Source organism: Bubalus bubalis, chromosome 20 (genome assembly GCF_019923935.1).
Source record: "Bubalus bubalis isolate 160015118507 breed Murrah chromosome 20, NDDB_SH_1, whole genome shotgun sequence".
In the NCBI taxonomy this organism is placed as follows: Eukaryota; Metazoa; Chordata; class Mammalia; order Artiodactyla; family Bovidae; genus Bubalus; species Bubalus bubalis.
In genome coordinates, this window is record NC_059176.1 from 29,210,110 (window position 1) to 29,230,187 (window position 20,078).

The 20,078-nt window shown below is 37.8% G+C and overlaps 1 protein-coding gene across 7 annotated transcripts in view; it reads right to left on the reverse strand.

Moving 5' to 3' along the window:
• Window positions 1-20,078, reverse strand: part of G2E3 (G2/M-phase specific E3 ubiquitin protein ligase) — a 72,664-nt gene that overhangs the window by 36,913 nt on the left and 15,673 nt on the right. For 5 of the 7 annotated variants that reach the window (XM_025271540.2, XM_006063756.3, XM_006063755.3 and 2 more), the window contains 2 exons: window positions 6,716-6,756; window positions 2,010-2,107 (listed from right to left, as the gene is read on the reverse strand). In XM_025271540.2, coding sequence (XP_025127325.1) covers window positions 2,010-2,107; window positions 6,716-6,752 — 135 coding nt within the window. In that variant the 5' untranslated portion in view covers window positions 6,753-6,756. The remainder of the gene's footprint in view (window positions 1-2,009; window positions 2,108-6,715; window positions 6,757-20,078) is intronic. The other 2 variants (XM_006063757.3, XM_025271542.2) reach the window with 1 other exon arrangement.

Sequence of the window (20,078 nt, forward strand, 5' to 3'; positions counted from 1 at the left end):
ATCTTAAAAAAAATCCCAAAAGGGCCATAGATTACTTAAAAATTACGGGAAAAAAAAAAAAGCCAACACACTGACTAATAATAAAATAGCTCTCTCCTAATTCTATTACATAAAAAGTAAAATGAACTGTTTAGAAATACAAAAAGGTTTTCTTTTGTGATACAAACTATAAGACTCTGTGTTGTTGTTGTTGTTTATTCACTAAGTTCTGTCTGACTCTTTTGTGACCCCACTGACTGTAGCCTACCAGGCTCCTTTGTCCATGGGATTTCCCAAGCAAGAGTACTGGAGTGGGTTGCCATTTCCTTCTCCAGGGGATGTTCCTGACCCAAGGACTGAATCGACATCTCCTGCATTGGCAGGCAGATTCTTTACCACTTAGCCACTTGGGAAGCCCTATAAGAACTCTAAGCCCTATATGACTCTAAGACAAATAATCTGGAATATCAACTTCATGTTCCCCTAAGTCTTGGTACAAAGTAATTAGGTTCCTAGATCAGTTTACAAACCTTAGAGAAACACAAAGAATTTATGTTAAAGTATTACTCAAGGAAGCATCTAAGTTTTAACATGGATGCTGTTGTAAGAATAAAAATACACCCCTAAATTTGTTGATACTCCTCCCTTAAAAGTGGTGGGAACTAATTTCCTTCTCCTTAAGTGTGAGCTAGAATCATGACTCACCTCTAACAGAATAAAGGAAAAGTAATAGTGGTATATGATTATAAAAACTAGGTCATATAGTTCCATCTTGGTGTATATCTATCCCTTTCTTTTACTACTTGCTCTGGGAGAAGCCAGATGTCATGCTGTGCGCAGCCCTTCAGAGGTGCCCAGGAAGTAAGGAACTGAGGCCTCCTGCCAAGAGGCAAGAGGAACTGAGGCCAAAAGCCACATAAGTGAGCCACTGGAGGTAGATACTCCAGCCTGTCAAGCTTTCAGATGACCAAACCATGCTGACATGTCAACTGCAGCCTCATGTAGAAGAGGCCCTAAGCCAGAACCACCCATCTCAGCCAATACCACATTTCTGTGCCCCATAAACCACTTAAGAACAGAAACAGAGTCACAGATGTAGAAAACAATCTTACGGGTACCAAAGGGGAATGGTGAGGGGGTGGGGAGAAGGATAAACTGGGAGACTGGGATTGACATATACACACTATTATATTAAAAATAGATAACTAATAAGAACCTACCGTATAGCACAGGGAACTCTACTCAATACTCTGTACCCTATATGGGAAAAGAATCTAAAAAAGAGTAGGGGTGTGTGTGTGTGTGTGTGTCTGTGTGTGTATGTGTGTGTATATAAACTGATTCACTTATAAGCTGCTAAATTTCACTTATAAGCTGGACAATCAGTGAAGCAGCAATATATATCTATTGCAAGTGCCAAGGAATACTGTATATACTCATGTAACCTTGGCATCATGCTAAGGCAGTCACGGTACCACTAGTATCTTAAAGCAGATTCAATGAGATGAGAAGTTGGTAGAGGGAATGGGGAACAAATGAGAGCCAATTCTCAATATATCATCATTTTTTCCTGCAACTGAGTGATCCATAAATTAACCTATTTCCTTTTCCACAAATATTTATTACCTGCAGTCAAAATTTCTCTTTTCAGGTTCTCTGTGAAATAAAATACTTTTATTTTACTTCCTGAGCCTTCAAACAGGTCCTTTCTGAGAATTATCACTAGCAACCATGTAAACAACAAAGTTGCAAAATAAACAACTCCCTTACAGACCTAACCATTTTCTTTTTCCACTGAGGCCCCAAAGGGTTAGACAAAAATAAGTAGGTAATGATGACAAGTATTTCTATGTATCAAATCATTTCAGAATCTTAGAATTTGATAAATGAAAAATCTTATTTTTACATAGCAAAAGAGATCCAGGAAAGTTAAATGACTTATCCATTTCTCAGAAACCAGCCATCAGGATCAAATTCTCTTCTTTAGAAGAATACCAAATTTTTAGGATTTAATTAAAAATTATACTCACCAAACAATAGTAATGTACAGTGAGATTCCATTTCTCATTAGTTTTCTTTTCTCCATATTTAATAGGACAGTCATCATTTTTTCGACAGAAAACACAAGCTAACAGTGAAAAAAGTAATAGATATAAAAAAATTTAAACAAAAACCAAAAAAAAAAAAAAAAAAAAACCAAACAAACGCTATGGAATTGGTGTTTCTCTCAACGATGTGTTCAGTTCTTTATGAGAACAAATTACATTATATTGTTTTCAGTAAATTAAGACTTTCAATACCTACTTCTAAAACAATGTGACTTTACATTTTTAAATTAATCTTTAACAAAATTGGCAACTCATTGAAAACAACCAATTAGTAAACTCTAAAACTTCATCTCTCCACTAAAGCAATGATAATGCTGCCAAACCCATCAGAATCAACTTTTCAGAAACTGTGAAATCTGATTTAAAAACTTGAAATAATGAGAAAAATGCTTAATAAACAAGCTGCCAAAATTTGATGACAGATCTGTGGCATTTTAACTTACCTGCCTACTATCTCTCACACTCCAACCAGGCAATGGCCTTAAGCCCAGGATCAATGAGTATTGTTCCTTAGGCCATGCTCCCGGTGTGGACTGTCTTAAGAGGAGGGAGTATGGACCTTGTTAGAGAAACGTGATTGTGTGTGCTCTGACATGTATGGTGGCTCCCCAGGGGATGGGCTCAGATGCCTGCCCTTCTTTCATCTGTGTAAGAACTTTCTCAGGGCTGGAGTCTGACTGTCAAAAGCATTTAAGACAAATATATTAGAGGCAGCAGCCTGAAGCAAAGGATAACAGGGCAAGTAGGCAAAGACCAAAAAGGCTAGGAAAGAAGAGACTAGTAAAGGAAGATACATGGGAAGACAAGGGCTCTGAAAAGCTCCCATATATATGAGGGAATCTAGAAGGACATCACATGCCCAGGGCTTGATGCATGCTCAGAAATGACCCTAAGAACTCTAAGCTTTCACCTCTGGCTGATCTTTAGGCTTGTAGACTCATAGAGCAAGCCTATATGAAAAAGGAATGATCCCAATCAGTAACTTTATTTTAACAATAACGAACTAGAAAAAGAACATATTAAACCCAAAACTAGCATAAGAAAGGCATTAATAGAGATAAGAACAGAAATAAATGACATACAGAATAGAGAGAACAAATGCAAACAAAGCTGGTTCTTTAAAAAGGTCAACAAAACTGGCAAACCTTTAGCCAGAGAAAAAGAGAAGACTCAAAACTTATAATGAAACTACAGAAATCAAGAGTGTGGTACTGACAGACATACAGATCAATGGAAAAGAGTCCAGAAATAAACTCAGGTATCAATGGTCAATTAAATTTTGAACAAGGATTCCAAGATCATTCAATGGGGAAAAATAGTCTCTTTAACAAAAGGGGCTGCGACAACTGGAAAGTCACATGCAAGATAGTAAAACTGAATCCTTCTCCATAAACTATACAAAAATTAACTCAAAATAGATCAAAGACTTAAACATAAGAGCCAAAACTATAAACCACTTAGAAGAAAACACAGGGGGGAAAAAATCTTCAAAACCTTGGTTTGGCAATAGTTTTTCAGATACCACATGATACCAAAAACAAAAGCAATAAAAGAAAAAAAAAAGATAAACTGGACTTCATCAAAATTTAAAACTTTTGTACATCAAAGAAAACTATCAACAAAGTGAAAAGTCAATCTACAGAATGGTTAAATACATTTGGAAATCATATACCTTTTAAGAGTCTAGTGTTCGTAAGCATTACAACCCAACAAGAAAAACACAACTCAATCTTAAAATGGGACAAAGCATCTGAATAAACATTTCTCCGAAGAAGATATGGCTAAAACAAAAAATCTCAAATAACAAATGCTGTCAAGGAGATAGTGAAATCAGAACCCTCATATACTGCTAGGTAAAATGTAGTAACAGTACAATCACTTTGGAAAATAGTGAGCAGTTCTTCAAAAAGTTAAACATAGTTACTATATAACAATTTCACTACTGGTTATATATAATACCAAAGAATTAAAAACAGATGTTCAAACAAATATTTGTATATTAATCTTCATAGCAGCACTGTTCACAATAGCCAAAAAGGGAAAACAAATCAAATTTCCATTCATCCATCAAATAGATGGATGAATGGCTTAACAAAATATACAATGACCATATAACAGAGTATCTTTCCGCTATAAAAAGGAATGAAATACTGATATATGCTACAACAACAGATGAGTCTTTCTATGAGTGTTACCATAGAAACACTATGGTAAGTCAAAGAATCCAAGCACAAAAGGTCACATATTACATGATTCCATTTATATAATAGATTACATTATCCAAAACAGGTAAATCCATAGAGACAGACAAAAAGCAGGCTGGTTGTCTCCACAAGCTGAGGACAGAAGAAATGAGAAGTAACTACCTAGTGGATAGTTTCCTTCTGGAGGGATAATGCTTTGGAACTAGACAGTGTTAACAGCTACACAACTCTGAATGAAGTGCCACCCTTCAAAATAGTTAAAATGATAAATTCTATGTTCTTTATCACAATAATAAAACTTTAAAGGCAAATTGCGGAGTCAGGGAGATCTGAGTTAAAACCTAGTTCTACACTCTTGCTGTGTAACCTTGAACAGGTCACATAAACACTTTATGGTTCTGGTTCCTTGTCTTATAAAAATAAGGACAACAATAGCACTTACCTCAAACTATGACTTAATGAGCATTAAATGAGATAATATATAGCAATATAATTAAAAAGGTATGCACAAAGGTAGACCTGAATGTTATTAAATAATCGCCAATCCTTTCTATCTTATGATATTTACTTGTACATCGTATTTCTAATACCGTACTAACAAAACAAGGAAAAAAATCACTAGTTGAAAAGACTGAGTATCTCACGGCAGTTAATCAATATAAGATGGAATGAACGTGAACTCTAAATGACTGTATGGAACATAAAGCCCCTATCTGTTCAATCTCCCCTAACCAATCTACACTGGAGTGCAACATGACCAAGTAATAAAATGTTTATTATGTTAAACCATTAAAACCTCAGGGTTTACCTACTACAGCAGCTAATCTTATTTACCTTATTTAATATGTAATCAAGAATGGATGTTATATGTTGAAAATGTACTGTATCTGTCAACAGGTTACTCACAAAATAGATTCCAGGACTGGAAAGAAACCAATACTTAATATTGTGAAACATCCATCCTGTATTTGCTCTCCCTCACTACAGCTTACCAAGCAGTAACTGGAAGCCCCTTCCCTCAAAATTTCAGCACCTCTTCCTCCCCAACACAGAGTAACTGACCACAATAATTCCAGCAAATTGTCGTTTGATTATTGCAAATCTTACACCAGCAACTCCCACCTTAACTTCTTCATCCCCAGCGCCTATACTTTCAACTACAAGTATGCATGCAGCTATCAAGAGGAAGAGGAATACAAGGAATTAGCTTCAAGAGGAATACAAGGAATCAGCTGAGACTGCAGAAGAGTCCTCAGAGTGAATGCTGGATGGAGCTGCATCTGCTATATGCTATGGACTTGTGCTTTCCATCTGTTTCCCTCCTCCCTTTGCCTGGTACCAAGGCCCTGGGCACAGAACAGACCAGGTTTCAGGCATGCATTTTTGTAAGTAGGTTACTTTTGATTTTATTTGTACTTTGCATATTAATTTTAACATTTAAAATTCTGTAAAATTGTTCCAACTTTATTACATTTATTAACACCACCTTCTACAAACGATTCTACACCTTCCACATAACCCTTCAGCAAACGATAGTGGTTATGTTACAGTAATAAAACAAACACGTTCATCCAAGTAAAAAGCTGAGACAAACTTAAGAAAAATACTAACCAAATAACAGTAATAGGTGATATTTACATTTGACAAATATAAGACGGTAGCCCATGAACTACTAAGTTTCAGAACTATTAGCATAACTGATAGAAGTATATAGGTAAAAACAGGAAAGCAAAGTAGAGGGAGGTTTAAGGGCATAAATTTCCTTACCCAACATGATAGGCAGTTAATAGATACTCTATAAGTGAGAGTAAAGATTCAGTTTTAAGTCTAACACTTTTAGAGGTAATCAAACAATAAATTTTAAAAAGGGTAGATCAGGTGGAGTAGTGGCAACTGAGTATAAAGTAACAATTTAAAATTTTCATCTTCCATAGTAGCAAGTCAATACATACTATTTACAACTAATAAATGAAGAAAACAACTAAAAGTAAAGTCTACATCTGTTTGAGGAGATGGTTGTGAGCCCTAACAGGCAAGTTTTCCTTTTCATGTTAAACTTTTGTACATTAATTGTTCTCATTTGCATTTTATCTTTTGTAAGAAGAAAAATCACACAAAAAGGTAAAAAAAAAATTCATATTTATTAAAGAAATAATACTGTTTTGTTCAAATACAAACCACATTTGATAAATACAGAATATACAAATAAAATTTGGCAAATTATCCTTTTCTAGCAGATTTTTGTAAATACATAAAACATTATACTTCAGTATATAGAAACACGATCCAAGCATGGATCAGGAAATTCATTCCTAGTGTTTGAGTAGCAGTCTAAAAGATTAATTGTAATTTAGAAAAAAGCAAGAATGATGTATCGTAATATTTTAAGTTAAACTTGAAAATATTTTAAATATGATTACTTACTAGAATTCTGTGAGCCTCCAGGTTTACTTTCATTCATTTTACTAGGAAAAATAAGAATATACAATCAGACATCTTAATTTCAAAATTCTCAAATTACCCATTTTATTTAGATTTAGTCAGTGTATGATAACAAACAAGCTGCATGATCATTTCTTACTCCAGTACTTTATTTCCTCACCTTTCCACATCTAAGACCAATAATTTTCAACAAAGGTGGTAAATTCTGGGGACAGTGTTGAAATTGGAAGGAATGTTTTTTAGTTATCAAAAAGATTAAGATGACTACTGGTATTCACTGAAAAGGAGACCCAACTCAGGACATACCAGGAACAGAGACTTAAGACTTTCAACTTTTTAGCAGTTTCACAAATCTACTGTAGAAAATTCCATAAACACATGATTACAGCACCTCACCTAAAATAAACATAAAAATTTTAACTTATAAACAATATTTAGTCAGTATCCCAACAACAGATTTATATTTGAGATTCAATTTCTCCAGCTTATAATTTCTTACCCTTCCCCTCTGCAGATGAATTGCAACTACTGCTTACTTAAGTTTATTGGATTGATAATTCAGAATGATTGAGGTCCACAACACAGGTTAACTTGCAAGATTATAAACTAATGTTTCTTTATAAGAAATCACAATTTCTATGTGGCTATGTCTTGTCCTCCTCTTTCCCTTCAAACTATAAGGACCTGGGCATCTCTCTTGGTTCAACACTGCAATGAAGTTATGTCTAGATTTTTATAATATATGTTCAGACAACTGTAAGACTTACAAAAAGGTACCTGAAGTTTCTTAATAGCTAGCCTCAGAACTCTGACCTAAACAAGTGTTTCTGCATCTTTACAAATTGAAAAGAATAAAAGTAAGTATCAATGTCACATATCACCAAAAAAAAAAAAAAAAAAAAAAAGTAATATAGGAATACATAGCGCTTCATGCTGAAAAGTTTCCAAATATCACTGGCAGCAAGATGATGGTCATAAGAAAGATCTCCAGAGCTATCAAAACATGAACAAGAAAGGTTTTTCCTGTTTGCAACAATCTAATAAGTACTCTATATAGCTTTTCAAAATGTATTAATACACAGTATTCCACACAGACCAATGGAATAAAAATAAAAAGCCCAGAAACAGATTCAGACTTTTCGGGTCATTTGATTTTTAACAAAGGTAACAATGAGAAAAAGAAGTCTTTTATCAACAAATGATGCTGGAAAAAATGGATCTCTGGATGGAAAATTGGGAAACTTGAGATTCACCCTTTATACCATAAATAAAAATTAGTTTCAAGTGGATCATAGACTTTACTGTGATAGCTAAAACTATTAAAGTTTTAAAAGAACTTCATCAAATTTAAAAGATTCTACCCATCATAAGATATCAATAAGGTAAATTCTGCACGCCACATACTAGGAGAAAATATTTATAAAAGTGTGTCAGGCAAAGACTTGTACCCAGAATACATAAAGAACTCCTAAAACAATACAAAGCCAACAACTAAGAAATGGGCAAAAAACATGAACAGACACTTCATGAAGCAAGATATACAAATGGCCAATAAACACATAAAAAGTGCTCAACATCATTGTTAATTAGGATGATAAAAACTAAAACCACTATGAAGACTACTTTATACCTGTAAAAATGTCTAGATTAGAAAGACTATAATATCAAACATTGGAAAGGATATGAAGCAACTGGGAATTCTCACAAACTGTTGATGGGAATGTAAAACGGAACAATCATTTTGCAAAGTTTTAGTAGTTTCTTAAAAGTTAACCCAAGCACCTAGCCTTTGATGTAGGAGTTTCACAGCCAGGTATACATCCAAGAGAAATAAACAAACAAACATATAGACTAAAAACTTTATATAAAAATGCTCATAGCAGCTGTCTTCATGATACTCCCAAACTGGAAGCCTACAAGTCCATCAACAAGAAAACTGACATGCAAATTTCAGTGTATTAATAAAATGTAATACTACTTAGCAATGAAAAGGTAACAAGCGCTGAGGATGCAATAAAACAGATGAATCTACAAACATGCTGCATCAAAGAAACCGCACACTATTATTATCTACATTATTCCAATTACATGAAGTTATTTATGTTTTTTAAAAAAGTAACTTATCAGGGAAAAAAAATCACAACAGTACTTGTCTCTCAACTGGGAAAATGATGGGAAGTAACTTAAGTAAACTTTCTGAAATACCCTACTCTTCCTAGGATAATCTAAGTAAGCAACTTTAGGAGAAGAAATGTTCAAAAAGCTCTTAATTCTGTAATTTTCAAGGAAACACCAACCACCTTAAGCCCACTTCACAGCTCAGACCTAATGCTGATTCTTTTACACATAACCTTGGTTTTGCTTTGACCCTATCAAAACACTACTTCATTTAAATTTTTCTTCAGTGCCACCCTTCTACAAAATGCTGTAAGAAATCTGTTTTACTCTTTGGGGCAAAGCCTTGTGGTTCCCCTGGTCTGTGATCTCTCTCACTGCATTGTCAACAAACCTAACTTAATCACACTACAGGTTTATCCCTGGTGGTTTTAGGCCAGCTGGCCTAGAACAGGTGAAAGGCAAATGTCACAAACATACACTGGGGAGTCTGTTTAAAGGGTATATAGGAGTTCTTACAGCTATTTTCTAAGCTTACTTGTACTTGTATACTTGTATTAGCTTCTCAGTCGTGTCTGACTCTTTATGACCTCATGGACTATAGCCTACCAGGCTCCTCTGTCCATGGAATTCTCCAGGCAAGAACACTGGAGTTGGTTACCATTCCTTTCTCCAGGGAAACTTCCTGACCCAGGGATCGAACCCAGGTCTCCTGTATTGCAGGTGGATTCTTTACCATCCGAGACACGTGGGAAGTCCTTTCTAAGCTTAAGATTATATAAAAATTAAAAGTTACTCCCAAACAGGATAATGTTCCAAAGGTACTACAAGACTCCTATTTTTGACTAGTTCACATCAGCTTTCTTCCTAATCCACAGCATCCCAATGATGATTTACTTCAGTCAGGAGTCTCTAAAACAAAACTTCAAAAAAAAAAAAAAAAAAAAAACCACGTTTTTTACTAGATTTTATCATTTTGTTTCTAGTACAAAATAAGTCTTCCTAAGTGAAAAGAGGAGAAAAATGCTAGGTACATGTATATCTCAGTAACAGCCCAAGTCTTGGTCTTAGAAATGCTACTAAAGTATTCCTCCCTTCCCTGAGAAACCATTAACAATTTAATGAAGAACTCCAGAAGGTCACTATCTAGACATATTCTGAGTCTCCTGTATTGCTTACCTCCACTTGGTCAGTCATTGACATTCAGTCTGAATCTCCTCCCTTCAAAAGCTAGAGCCTAATCTTTTTTTTCTTGACTGTGGCTGTGCTTAGTAACTTCCACAAAATAGTCTGGCAGAAGTGACAAAGCGTAACTAGGTCATAAAAGGCATTATGACTTCCTCCTCCTCTCTATCACGGATCACTTGCACTAGAGGAAGCTTACTGCCATGTCCTAAAGACTCACGATGCTCCTAGGAGAGCTCCACTTGGCAAAGAACTGAGGCATTTACCCACAGTCATATATATGTGAACTCTTTTAGAAATAAATCATCCAGCCCCATTCAAGCCTTTGTAAGACTGCAGTGTGGTTGACAGCCTAAGAGCAACTTCATGGAAGACCCAAAGCCAGAATCCCACAGCTAAGCTGTTCCCAAATTTCTGACTCACAGAAACTGACAGATAATAAATGTCTGTTCTTATAAGGCACCAAGTTTTGCAGTGATCTGCTACACAGCAATAGATAACAAATATAATAAAGTAAGCCAGACTCCCACTCACTCTGAGTGGCTGTATTAACAGTTTTTTTTGGTGGAATTCTTAGGGTTTTCAATAAATAAGATCCTGTTATTTGCAAACACATTTTTACTTCCTGTTTTCTGACATAGATGCTTTCATTTCTATTTCTGGCCTGATTGCTCTGGCTAGGACTTCTAGTACTCGCTGAATAGCAGAGGTGAGAATGGGCACCCCTGTCCTGTTTCTGATCCTACAGGAGAAGTTTTCAACCTTCTACCATTGAGTAAAATGAAAACTGTGAGCCTGTCATCTATGACCTTTAAAATGTTGAGGTACTTCCCCCTTCTATACCCATTATGTTGAGAATTTTTATCATGAAAGGATGATCAGTTCATTTCATTCACTCAGTCATGTCCAACTCTTTGCGACCCCAGGGACCGCATCACGCCAGGCTTCCATGTCCATCACCAACTCCTGGAATCCACCCAAACCAATGTCCATCCAGTCGGTGATGCCATCCAACCATCTCATCCTCTGTCGTCCCCTTCTCCTCTTGCCTTCAATCTTTCCCAGCATCACAATCTTTTCCAAGGAGTCAGTTCTTTGCCTTGGGTGGCCAAAGTATTGGATTTTCAGCTTTAGCATCAGTCCTTCCAATGAATATTCAGGACTGATTTCATTTAGAATAACTGGTTACATCTCCTTGCAGTCCAAGGGACTCTCAAGAACATTACAACTCAAAAGCATCAATTCTTCGGCACTCAGCTTTCTTTACAGTCCAATAGTCACATCCATACAGGACTGACTACTGGGAAACCATAGCTTTGACTAGAACGATCTTTGTCGGCAAAGTAATACCTCTGCTTTTTGGTATGCTGTCTAGGTTGGTCATTGCTTATCTTCCAAGGAGCAAGTGTCTTTTAATTTCATGGCTGCAGTCACCATCTGCAGTGATTTTGGAGCCCCCCAAAATAAAATCTCTCACTGTTTACATTGTTTCCCTATCTATTTGCCATGAATTGATGGGAAAAGATGTCATGATCTTAGTTTTCTGAATGTTGGCTTTTAAGCCTACAATTTCACTCTACTCTTTCACTTTCATCAAGAAGCTCTTCAGTTTTTCTTTGCTTTCTGCCATAAGGGTGGTGTCATCTGCATATCTGAGGTTACTGATATTTCTCCCGGCAATCTTGATTCCAGCTTGTGCTTCTTCCAGCCCAGCATTTCTCATGATGTACTCTGCATAGAAGTTCAATAAGCAGGGTGACAATATACACACAGCCTTGACGTACGTACACCTTTCTCTATTTGGAAGCCATTGTTCCATGTCCAGTTCTAACTGTTGCTTCCTGACCTGCATACAGATTTCTCAGGAGGCAGGTCAGGTGGTCTGGTATTCCCATCTATTGCAGAATTTCCCACGTTTGCTGTGATCCACACAGTCAAAGGCTTTGGCATAGTCAATAAAAGCAGTAGATGTTTTTCTGGAACTCTCTTGCTTTTTCAATGATCCAGTGGATGCTGGCAATTGGATCTCTCGTTCCTCTGTCTTTTCTAAATACAGCTTGAACATCTGAAGTTCTCAGTTCATGTTGAAGTCTGGCTTGGAGAATTTTAAGCATTACTTTGCTAGCGTGTGAGATGACTGCAACTGTGCAGTAGTTTGAGCATTCTTTGGCATTGCCTTTCTCTGGGACTGGAATGAAAACTGACCTTTTCCAATCCTGTGGCCACTGTTGAGTTTTCCAAATTTGCCACATATTGAGTGCAGCACTTTAACAGCATTATATTTTAGGATTTGAAGTAGCTCAGCTGGAATTCCATCACCTCCACTAGCTTTGTTCATAGTGATGCTTCCTAAGGCCCATCTGAATTCACATTCCAGGATGTCTGGCTATAGGTGAGTGACCACACCATCGTGGTTGTCTGAGTCACGAAGATGTTTTTTGTATAGTTCTTCTGTGAATTCTTGCCACCTCTTAATATCTTTTGTCTCTGTTAGGTCCATACCATTTCTTTCCTTTATTGTGCCCATCTTTACATGAAATGTTCCCTTGATATCTCTAATTTTCTTGAAGAGATCTCTAGTCTTTCCCATTCTATTGTTTTCTTCTATTTCTTTGCATTGATTACTGAGGAAGGTTTTCATATCTTTCCTCTCTATTCTTTGGAACTCTGCATTCAAATGGTTATATCTTTCCTTTTCTCCTTTGCCTTTTGCTCTGCCTCTTTTCTCAGCTATTTGTAAGGCCTCCTTAGACAACCATTTTGCCTTGTTGCATTTCTTTTTCTTGGGGATGGTCTTGATCAACACCTCCTGTACAGTGTCACAAACCTCAGTCCATAGTTCTTCAGGCACCCGGTCTATCAGATCTAATCCCCTGAATCTATTTGTCACTTCCACTGTATCATCATGAGCTATTTGATTTAGGTCATACCTGAATGGTTTAGTGGTTTTCCCTATTTTCTTCAATTAAGTCTGAATTTGGCAATAAGGAATTCATGATCTCAGCCACAGTCAGCTCCCGGTCTTGTTTTTGCTGACTGTATAGAGCTTCTCCATCTTTGGCTGCAAAGAATATAAGCAATCTGATTTCAGTGTTGACCATCTGGTGATATCCATGTGTACAGTTGTCTCTTGTGTTGCTGGAAAAGGGTGTCTGCTATGACCAGTGCATTCTCGTGGCAAAACTGTTAGCCTTTGCCCTGCTCCATTTTGTACTCCAAGGCCAAACTTGCCTGTTACTCCAGGTATCTCTTGACTTCCTACTTTTTCATTCCAGTCCCCTATAATGAAAAGGACATCTTTTTTGGGTATTAGTTCTAGGAGGTCCTGTAGGTCTTCATAGAACGGCTCAACTTCAGCTTCTTCAGCATTACTGATTGGGGCATAGACTTGGATTACTGTGATACTGAATGGTTTGCCTTGGAGATCATTCTGTCGTTTTTGAGATTGCACCCAAGTACTGCATTTCGGACTCTTGTTGACTATGAGGGTTACTCCATTTCTTCTAAGGCATTCTTGCCCACAGTAGTAGATATAATGGTCATCTGAGTTAAATTCACCCATTCCAGTCCATTTTAGTTCACTGAGTCTTAAAATGTCAATGTTCACTCTTGCCATCTCCTGTTTGACCACTTCCAATTTACCTTGAGTCATGGGCCTAACAATTCAGGTTCTTATGCAATAGTGCTCTTTACAGCATCGGACTTTACTTCCATCATCAGTCAGATCTACAACTGGGTGCTGTTTTTGCTTTGGCTCTGTCTCTTCATTCTTTCTGCAGTTATTTCTCCAGTCTTCTCCAGTAGCATATTGGGCACCTACCAACCTGGGGAGTTCATCTTTCAGCATCTTATCTTTTTGCCTTTTCATACTGTTCATGGGGTTCTCAAGGCAAGAATACTGAAGTGGTTTGCCATTCCCTTCTCCAGTGGACCACGTTTTTTCAGAACTCTCCATCATGACCCATCCGTCCTGGGTGGCCCTACACGGCATGGCTCATAGTTTCATTGAGCGAGACAAGGCTGTGATCCATGTGATAAGTTTGATTAGTTTTCTGTGATCGTGGTTTTCATTCTGTCTGCCTTTTGAGGGATAAGGATAAGAGGCTTATAGAAGCTTTCTGATGTGAGCGACTGTGGGGGAAACTGGGTCTTGTTCTGATAGGTGGAAAGGATGCTGGATTTTGTTAAAGTTTTTCTTGTATCTTTTGAGATGACTTTTTTATTTCTCCTTCCATTTGTGTTGTCCTAAGTTGCTTCAGTTGCGTCTGACTCCTTACGACCCTTTGGACAGTAGCCAGCCGGGTTCCTTGATCCATGGGATTCGCAAGACAAGAATACTGGAGTGGGCTGCCATTTCCTACTTCAGGGGATCTTTCCGACCCAGGGATCGAACCTGCATCACTTTCATCTCCTACACTGGCAGGCGGGTTCTTTATCTCTAGCACCATCTGGAAAGACTCACTTGTATTATGTTTCACATTTATATATTTGTATATATTGATCCATTCTTACACACAAAGATGAATCCTGATTGATCATGATGTATGATCCTTTTAATGTGCTGCTGAATTTGGTTTCTGAGTGTTTTGCTGAGAATTTTTGCATCTATATTCATCAGGGATATTGGCCTATAGTTTTCTTTTCCTATAGTGTCTTTATCTGGCTTTGGTAACAGGGTGATATTGATGTCAAAAAACGAACTTGGGAGTGGAACACACACTCCAAGAAAGAAACAACAATATGGCCAACAAGCAAAGGAAAGAAGGAATGCTGAAAAATTCTCAAAAATACAGAAATTAAACAACACAATCTTAAATGAGCAAAAGAGGGAAGAAACCAAAAGGGAAATTAGAAAATACTTAGAGACCAATGAAAATAAAAACATAACATACTAAAACTTATGATAGGGCTTCCCTGGTGGCTCAGTGGTAGGGAATCTGTCTGCCAATGTAGGAGACACAGGTTTGATCCCTGATCCAGGAATATCCTATGTGCCACAGAGCAACTAAACCCATGTGCTACAGCTATTGAGCCTGTGCTCTAGGACCCTGGGAGTTGCAACTACTGAAGCTCACACATCCTAGAATCTGTGCTCCACAACAAAAGAAGCCACTGCAATGAGAAGCCTGCACACTCCAACTAGAGAGCAGCCCTCCCTCTCTGCAACTAGAGTAAAGCCTGCACAGCAACAGAGACCCAGCACAACCAAAACCTGTGGGCACATATGGTTGTGAGAGCTGGACTGTGAAGAAGGCTGAGCACCGAAGAATTGATGCTTTTGAACTGTGATGCTGGAGAAGACTCTTGAGAGTCCCTTGGACCGCAAGGAGATCCAGCCAGTCCATTCTGAAGGAGATCAGCCCTGGGATTTCTTTGGAAGGAATGATGCTAAAGCTGAAACTCCAGTACTTTGGCCACCTCATGCGAAGAGTTGACTCATTGGAAAAGACCCTGATGCTGGGAGGGATTGGGGGCAGGAGGAGAAGGGGATGACAGAGGAGGAGATGGCTGGATGGCAACACTGACTCGATGGACGTGAGTCTGAGTGAACTCCGGGAGTTAGTGATGGACAGGGAGGCCTGGCGTGCTGCGATTCATGGGGTCGCAAAAAGTCGGACACGACTGAGCGACTGAACTGAAATGAAACAAAAAAACACCTACAGTATACAGCAAAGAGTGATCAGAGGAAAATTTATAACTGGAAATGCAGACATTGAAAAAGACGATCCCCAAACAGTAACTTTATACCTCAAGGAGCTAGAGGTGACACCAAACCTAGTAGAAGGAAGGAATTCATAAAGATGAGAGTGCATATAAATGCAAAAAAACAGAAAAACAACAGAGAATAAAATAAAAAATTGGTTCTTAAAAAAGATCAACTAAATTGACAAACCTTTAGCTAGTCATTTGACAAAATCCAACACTCTTTCACGACAAAAAAATTTATCAATTTAGGAACAGAAGGGAATTTCCTCAGCATGATAAAGAGCATCTATGAAAAACCCACAGCTAACATCAAACTCAATGGTGAAAAACTGAAAATTTCCACATAAGATCCAAAGCAAAACAGTGATGTCCACTCTCACTTTATCTATTCAACACTGTATTAGAAGTTCTAGACAAAATAATTAGGGAAGTAGGGAAGTCCTAAGTAGGGAAGACATCCATACTTCCCTAGTGGCTCAGATGGTAAAGAATTCACCTGCAATGTAGGAGACATGGGTTTGATTCCTGGGTCAGGAAGATCCCCAGGAGAAGGAAATGGCAACCCACTTGTGTTCTTGCCTGGAAAATTCCATGGACAGAGGAGCCTGGCAGGCTATAGTCTATGGGGTCACAAAGAGTCAGACACGATTGAGCAACTAACACTTCACTTTCAAACTGAAAGCAAGAAGTAGCTCTACTTGTAGAAGACATGATCTTATATGTAAGAAATCCTAATGAATTCATAGAATACTGTGAGAATTCACAAATCCAAAATAAGCGGTAGGATGCAAGGTCAACACACAAAAATCAGTCAAATTTCTATACAACAGCAAACAACAATCCATAACATTTTAATACCATCAAAAGGACTGAACTACTTAATAAATATAACAAAGAGGTACAAGATTTATATATGGAAAGCCACTAACCACTGCAAAAAGAAATGAAACAACCCAAATAAATGGAAAGAACTCTGTTCATGATTGGAAGACTTCATATTTTTAAGATGGCCATTCTCCCCAAAGCAATCTATATTCAAGGCAATCCGTATAAAAGTCCAATGATCATTTCTATAGAAATGGAAAATCTGATCCTAAAATTCATAAGAAATTATGAGAGCCTGAATAATTAAAGCAATGTAAAAAGTTGAATGAATCATACCTCCCAATTTGAAAACTTGCTACAACACGATCGTAATAAAAAAAAATGGTGACACTGGCATAGGAAAAACATAGAGAAGAAGTTAAGAGCCAAGAAATAAATCCATACATCTATGATAAATTAATTTTCAACAAAAATGTCAAAACCATTCAGTGGAGAAAGAACAGTCTCTTCACCAAATGGTGTTGGGCCAGTTGGGTAGCCACAGGCAAATGAATGATGTTGGATCTCTATCTCCCACTACACACAAAAATTAACTCAAAATGGTTTCAAGATTTAGTATGTAAGAGCCAAAACTATAAAAATCTCAGAAAAAAACATGACCTTGGATTTGGCAATGGTTTCTTATGTATGACACCAAAATTATAAGAAGCAGAAAGAAAGAAAGAGTAGATTGGAAAGAAAAGATATCTGAAAATCACTACTTGATAAGACCCTGACGCTGGGCAAGATTGAAGGCAGGAGGAGAAGGGGATAAAAGAGGATAAGATGGCTGGATGGCATCACTGACTCAATGGACATGAGTTTGAGCATGCTCCAGGAGTTGGTAATGGACAGGGAAGTCTAGTGTGCTGCAGTTCATGGGGATGCAAAGAGTTGGACATGACTGAACGACTGAACTGACTAATTGACTCGATAAGGATCTAGTATCCAGAATATATAAGAAACTTACAACTCAACAAAAAAAAACCAAACCAACTGAAAAACAGAAAGGATCTGGACAGACATTTCTTCCAAGAAAATAATTAAATGGGCAACAAGTACATGAAGAAATGTTCAACATCATATTCCTTCAGTTCAGTTCAGTTGCTCAGTCGTGTCTGACTCTTTGCGACCCCATGAATCGCAGGACGCCAGGCCTCCCTGTCCCTCACCAACTCCCGGAGTTCACTCAGACTCACGTCCATCGAGTCAGTGATGCCATCCAGCCATCTCATCCTCTGTCATCCCCTTCTCCTCCTGCCCCCAATCCCTCCCAGCATCAGAATCTTTTCCAATGAGTCAACTCTTCGCATGAGGTGGCCAAAGTATTGGAGTTTCAGCTTTAGCATCATTCCTTCCAAAGAAATCCCAGGGCTGATCTCCTTCAGAATGGACTGGCTGGATCTCCTTGCAGTCCAAGAGACTCTCAAGAGTCTTCTCCAACAACACAGTTTAAAAGCATCAATTCTTCGGTGCTCAGCCTTCTTCACAGTCTAACTCTCACATCCATACATGACCACAGGAAAGACCATAGCCTTGACTAGACGGACCTTTGGATATGCAAATGAAAACCATAATGAGATACCACACTTGAGATCTGTACTAAGGTTACCATAATTGAAAATAAAAGGAAAACAAGCAAAGGTAAGGATATGGAGAAATTGCAACCCTCATACATTGCTAATGAGAATGTAAAATGGTACAGCTACTGTGGACCAGTAGTTCAGCAGTTGCTCAACACATCACAGAATTGTCACATTACCCAACAATCACACTGGGTACAGTTTTGGAAAGTTCCCTTTATGCCACTTTACTTTTACAAAAGACCCACATTAATATGTGTTTTTGTTAACCAAAAAGAAATCCAAAAAGGATCTTCATTTACAAAAAAAGATAGTTCTTTATTCTATCCCATTTCAGCCTACAAAAGATGTCATATGAATGCTCTACTTTCAGATGGCTGGGTAAGCCTGTACTTACTGAAAAGATTTGAAAACAGATATTCAAACAAGAGGGCTTCCTGGTGGCTCACCAATAAAGAATTCACCTGAAACACAGGAGCTGTAGGAGATGTAGGTTTGATCCCTGGGTCAGGAAGATCCCCTGGAAAAAGGAATGGCTACCCACGCCGGTACTCGTCAGGAAAATTCCATGGACTGAGGAGCCTGGCAGGCTACAGTCTGTGGGGTCGCAGAGTTGGACATGATTAAAGTGACTTGGCATGCACAGTCAAACAAAAACTTGCTCAAAAATGTTCCTAACAGCAATACAGACAATAGCTAAAAAACAGAAACTCATTTCTCTGTCAATCAATAATAGGTATACAAAATGTGGTATATCCATACAAAAGAATTTTATTCAGCTATTTTAGAAAATACAGTACTGGTTTATGTGACAACATACATGAATCCTAAAAATACACTAAGAAGCTAGAAATGAAAAGTCATATATGTACTGTTGTTGTCTGGTCATTAAGTAGTGTCCAACTCGATGACCCCATGGACTGCAGCACGCTAGGCTTCCCTGTCCTTCACTATCTCCCAGAGTTTGCTCAAATTCATATTCATTGAGTAGATGATGCCATCCAACCATCTCATTCTCTGTCGCCCCCCTTTCTCCTCCTGCCTTCAATCTTTCCCAGTTTTTTTCAATGAGTTGGCTCTTTGCATCAGGTGGCCAATGTATTGGATGGAGCTTCAGCTTCAGTGTAAGTCCTTTCAATGAATATTCAGGGTTGATTTCCTTTAAGATTGACTGTATAATCTCACTTATATGAAGTCTCTAGAACAGGTAAATCTATAGAGACAGAGCAGATTTGGGGTTTCCAGGGATGGCAAAATAGGAAATGTGAAGTGACTGTCTTAATGGTATGACTTTTCCTTTTAGAGTGATGACAATGTTTTAGAACTAGATACAGGTAATGGTTGCACAACACTGTGGATGTGTGAATACATCGCACTGAGCTATACACTTCAAAATTGTTACTTTTTAAAAAAATTTATTTATTTAATTGGAGGCTAATTACTTTACAATATTGTAGTGGTTTCTACCATACATTCACATGAATCAGCCATGGGTGTACATGTGCTCCCCATCCTGACTACCCCTCCCATCTCCCTCCCCATCCTATCCCTCAGGGTCATCCCAGTGCACCAGCCCTGAGCACCCTGTCTCATTCATGGAGCCTGGGCTGGCGATCTGTTTCACATATGATAATATACATGTTTCAATGCTATTCACTCAAATCACCCAGCCTCACCTTCTCTCACAGAGTCCAAAAGTCTGTTCTTTACATCTGTGTCTCTTTTGCTGTCTCACATATAGGGTCTTCATTACCATCTTTCTAAATTCCATATATATGTGTTAATATACTGTATTGGTGTTTTTCTTTGACTTACTTCACTCTGTATAATAGGCTCCAGTTTCATCCACCTCATTAGACCTGATTCAAATGCGTTCTTTTTAATAGCTGAGT